General features: G+C 51.8%; 1 protein-coding gene across 1 annotated transcript; it reads right to left on the reverse strand.

The window, feature by feature from the left end:
* Positions 1–572: 572 nt before the first annotated feature.
* Positions 573–3,905, reverse strand: LOC123763499 (uncharacterized). Its single transcript, XM_069304466.1, has 2 exons — positions 3,895–3,905; positions 573–2,409 (listed from the first exon to the last, which is right to left on the reverse strand). The coding sequence occupies exons 1-2, from the start codon at positions 3,903–3,905 to the stop codon at positions 573–575; spliced, it is 1,848 nt and encodes a 615-aa protein (XP_069160567.1).
* Positions 3,906–4,614: the final 709 nt, after the last annotated feature.

The raw sequence follows: 4,614 nt of genomic DNA on the forward strand, positions 1-4,614 counted from the left end.
AAGCTTTGTGTATGTTGTTGAACGCAGCTCCAGTGCGGTTTGGCTTATTGTAGAGGCTTGTTTGAAACTCTCCATATATTTCCTTAGGTCATATTTCTCTTTAGGGCATTTAGGGGACACTATTATGTCTGTCCCCCACACAAGATACGATTAATGTTTCTGCTTTGAGTGTAGTGACTGTATTGGTACTTATCAGCATTCCTACAACAATGCTGACTTCTTCCTAGCATTTGTTATTGTAGCGATTAAATCTGAAGCATCTGAAGCATTATTTTACGCCTCAGCATCGCTGATTCCGAGGCATTTAAATCCATTATCACCTTCCGCTTCGGCATGATCAAATGTCTAGACTGAGTTTCAAGGTGGGAACGTTGGTTCTCCCCTTAGGCGATCCTGAATGCGCGATTTGCTGCCAATGTTGAGTTCTTATTTGCTATTTTATCAATATTATCTTCGACTGGCTTGTCTGAAGCCATAGGATTGAATTTCCCCGACGGATGCAATCCTGTCTGGTAGAATAGATTAGATAGATTCCTTAAATAGTATTGAAAAATCGAGTAGATTCACAAATTTCAGATCTTCAGTGATAACACAATTATTTCCCCGTTCTTGTCTTTGGAAATGTCCAAGAATACGACTTCAGTGATGGGCTCGTTGTGGTGGCTGGGCTCGTTGTGGCGGCTGGGCTCGTTGTGGAGGCTGGGCTCGTTGTGGCGGCTGGGCTCGTTGTGGCGGCTGGGCTCGTTGTGGCGGCTGGGCTCGTTGTGGCGGCTGGGCTCGTTGTGGCGGCTGGGCTCGTGGTGGCGGCTGGGCTCGTGGTGGCGGCTGGGCTCGTGGTGGCGGCTGGGCTCGTGGTGGCGGCTGGGCTCGTAATGGAGGCTGGGCTCGTAATGGAGGCTGGGCTCGTGGTGGAGGCTGGGCTCGTGGTGGAGGCTGGGCTCGTGGTGGAGGCTGGGCTCGTGGTGGAGGCTGGGCTCGTTGTGGAGGCTGGGCTCGTTGTGGCGGCTGGGCTCGTTGTGGCGGCTGGGCTCGTTGTGGTGGCTGGGCTCGTTGTGGAGGCTGGGCTCGTTGTGGTGGCTTGGCTCGTTGTGGCGGCTGGGCTCGTTGTGGCGGCTGGGCTCGTTGTGGCGGCTGGGCTCATTGTGGCGGCTGGGCTCATTGTGGCGGCTGGGCTCGTTGTGGCGGCTGGGCTCGTTGTGGCGGCTGGGCTCGTTGTGGCGGCTGGGCTCATTGTGGCGGCTGGGCTCATTGTGGAGGCTGGGCTCATTGTGGCGGCTGGGCTCGTTGTGGAGGCTGGGCTCGTTGTGGAGGCTGGGCTCGTTGTGGAGGCTGGGCTCATTGTGGAGGCTGGGCTCGTGGTGGAGGCTGGGCTCGTGGTGGAGGCTGGGCTCATTGTGGAGGCTGGGCTCGTTGTGGCGGCTGGGCTCGTTGTGGCGGCTGGGCTCATTGTGGAGGCTGGGCTCATTGTGGCGGCTGGGCTCATTGTGGAGGCTGGGCTCGTTGTGGCGGCTGGGCTCATTGTGGCGGCTGGGCTCATTGTGGAGGCTGGGCTCGTTGTGGAGGCTGGGCTCATTGTGGAGGCTGGGCTCATTGTGGAGGCTGGGCTCATTATGGACGCTGGGCTCATTGTGGCGGCTGGGCTCATTGTGGCGGCTGGGCTCATTGTGGAGGCTGGGCTCGTTGTGGAGGCTGGGCTCATTGTGGTGGCTGGGCTCATTGTGACGGCTGGGCTCATTTTGGCGGCTGGGCTCATTGTGGCGGCTGGGCTCATTGTGGAGGCTGGGCTCATTGTGGAGGCTGGGCTCATTGTGGAGGCTGGGCTCATTGTGGAGGCTGGGCTCATTGTGGAGGCTGGGCTCATTGTGGAGGCTGGGCTCATTGTGGAGGCTGGGCTCGTTGTGGAGGCTGGGCTCGTTGTGGAGGCTGGGCTCATTGTGGCGGCTGGGCTCGTTGTGGCGGCTGGGCTCATTGTGGCGGCTGGGCTCATTGTGGCGGCTGGGCTCATTGTGGAGGCTGGGCTCGTTGTGGAGGCTGGGCTCGTTGTGGAGGCTGGGCTCATTGTGGAGGCTGGGCTCGTTGTGGAGGCTGGGCTCATTGTGGCGGCTGGGCTCATTGTGGCGGCTGGGCTCATTGTGGCGGCTGGGCTCATTGTGGCGGCTGGGCTCATTGTGGCGGCTGGGCTCATTGTGGCGGCTGGGCTCATTGTGGCGGCTGGGCTCATTGTGGCGGCTGGGCTCATTGTGGAGGCTGGGCTCATTGTGGCGGCTGGGCTCGTTGTGGCGGCTGGGCTCGTTGTGGAGGCTGGGCTCGTTGTGGAGGCTGGGCTCATTGTGGAGGCTGGGCTCATTGTGGAGGCTGGGCTCATTGTGGCGGCTGGGCTCATTGTGGAGGCTGGGCTCATTGTGGAGGCTGGGCTCATTGCCGAATCACTCCATCCAATGTTTCTTTTTCACGCTAGTTGAAATATTTATATAAAAAAAAAACAAATGTACGGTTGTTTAGTTTCAGTGGAGTAATAACTGTTAAATCATTTAGTAAAAATTCTTGAAGTTGTTATATATGATATCCAAGTTAAGACTCAAGACTGTAAATATGGATCTATAGGTCGTTTGTTATTCCTTAACAACCTCTGTGGTTTGTTCTATATTCTCCCCGATTTCCGAGGGTGAGAACACGGAGTAAGAACTATCACCGGGGAATAAAGCACTTATTTTATTTATTTGCCCCCTAAAAGCACTTATTTTACTTATTTGCCCCCTAAAAGCACTTATTTTTACTTATTTTTATTTCATCTTATTTTTTGTTATCCACTACACTGAACTCCAGAATAGTCAGCGGCGGCAGCCTGGATAATTAGTATATTATGCGATTTGTTCCACAGCTGAAATTCCATTCAGTTTGAATGATCGGAAGAACTGGAGTCTTGTGCAGGGTCAGAGTTCAATTTCCAGTGGTCCGATTGGCCGGACACTGCTCCTTAATGGACTTGCTGAATATATATTTATATATATATATACCGACTGCTAACCACACTAATGACTAGGCCAAAAAAACAGCACCCATGAAGTAACATGGGACAAGTCTCTCTTTCAAATAGCAACAGTCGGGGGAACACTGTGCTATAACCACCACCAATACCTTTGAGATCATTGGCACCGAGAAAGATATCGACGAAATGCATGCAAATTTCATCATGGAAATACCTTGTGAATCGTTCCCAGCTGATTATGATAATGGGTTAAAGAATAAGAGAGACTGTGCATCATTGCACAAATGAATATAAGGAACTCAGCATCAGACAACGTCACGCACTTGACAGACAGATTAGCAGATCGGGAGAGACTGGTAACTATCAGGAGAGACAGGTATCAGGCCAGGTGTCAGGTGTAGATAAGGTAAGGTCTCCGACCTATAAGTGTATCAGGCTGCTGCTTTAACTTCAGTCTACAGCCTTCTGCTCCCTTCACTGCTTTAGGCCGCAATACCTGGCACATGCAATATTCACATATTTCTTACTCAACAAAAAGCATCAATCTCTCACTTGGCAAAGGGCCTTTCATGCCAAAACGCAATGAAGCACTTCCTTAAACCATCAAGGTCCAAATGCTTCTCTGTTCCATTATTCGAGGTCCCCTACTACAATCGACAATCTGGGTCCTTAAAATATCGTGTAAGGTACTCCTGCAGTTCCTCCAAACGCTTCATACAAACAACGAGTACCTCCCAACACTACTCGAAGATTCACTATGTTTCTGGAATTCCAGCCCTCGCTGGAAGTCCTACTCCACCTTGCAGTTTAGCTCCCACTATGAGTTTTAGCTCACACTTGGAGTTCAGCATACACTCCTCCTCTGGTACGAAGTTTCTTCACTAACTTCTCCCACACAAACCTACAAATCGATCATCATGCCGTAATAAAATGTTTAACTAACAAAACATAATTAAATGAATTCAAGGAAAATATTCACGTCGCCGCGATGGTCCTCCCCCGACCTGGGCGAGTCCACTCAGGGAACATGTCTTGACACGTCACTGGGGGGCCGCCGCCCCAGTCGCGATGCTAGGAGGTAGGCTTGCCCCAGTCGCGATGCTAGGGGGTAGGCTTCCCCCACTCAACTTGTCAGCTGTCAACTTGACAGCAGTTGATCTTCGGCAAGGGAGGATGTACCACTCCTCCCCTCCAGCAAGTTCTCTTATTTCTAACCGTCTTTACTTTAGCTCACTGCCACAATACAAATGCATATCCGACATGCATAATCACTTGCCATGATCGCTGGGCAGACGATCAATCACAGACAACCACTATAACACCTGTTATATGAGTTTACCGCAGAATTTATATCTCGAGAGCACTCAGTTGCTGTAAACCCACATGTCGTCCTCTACGACATCTCACGAAGATCCCTTATGACGGCCTCCTAGCTCTTCTGCTCCTGACTTGAGTACATTAAGTCGTCCAACAGGCTTCACATATGAACGCCTGCTTGATTCCTTCCTCTTGAAGGAGCACACAGTTAGGGTTCTTTCTACTGCCTGGAGATCAATGTACAATCCTTTCTGACGACTGCTGTGACTCAAGTGAGGTCATGACGTCCTGCTAGCCTCACGTCATCT

This window comes from Procambarus clarkii, chromosome 52 (genome assembly GCF_040958095.1).
Source record: "Procambarus clarkii isolate CNS0578487 chromosome 52, FALCON_Pclarkii_2.0, whole genome shotgun sequence".
Taxonomy (NCBI): Eukaryota; Metazoa; Arthropoda; class Malacostraca; order Decapoda; family Cambaridae; genus Procambarus; species Procambarus clarkii.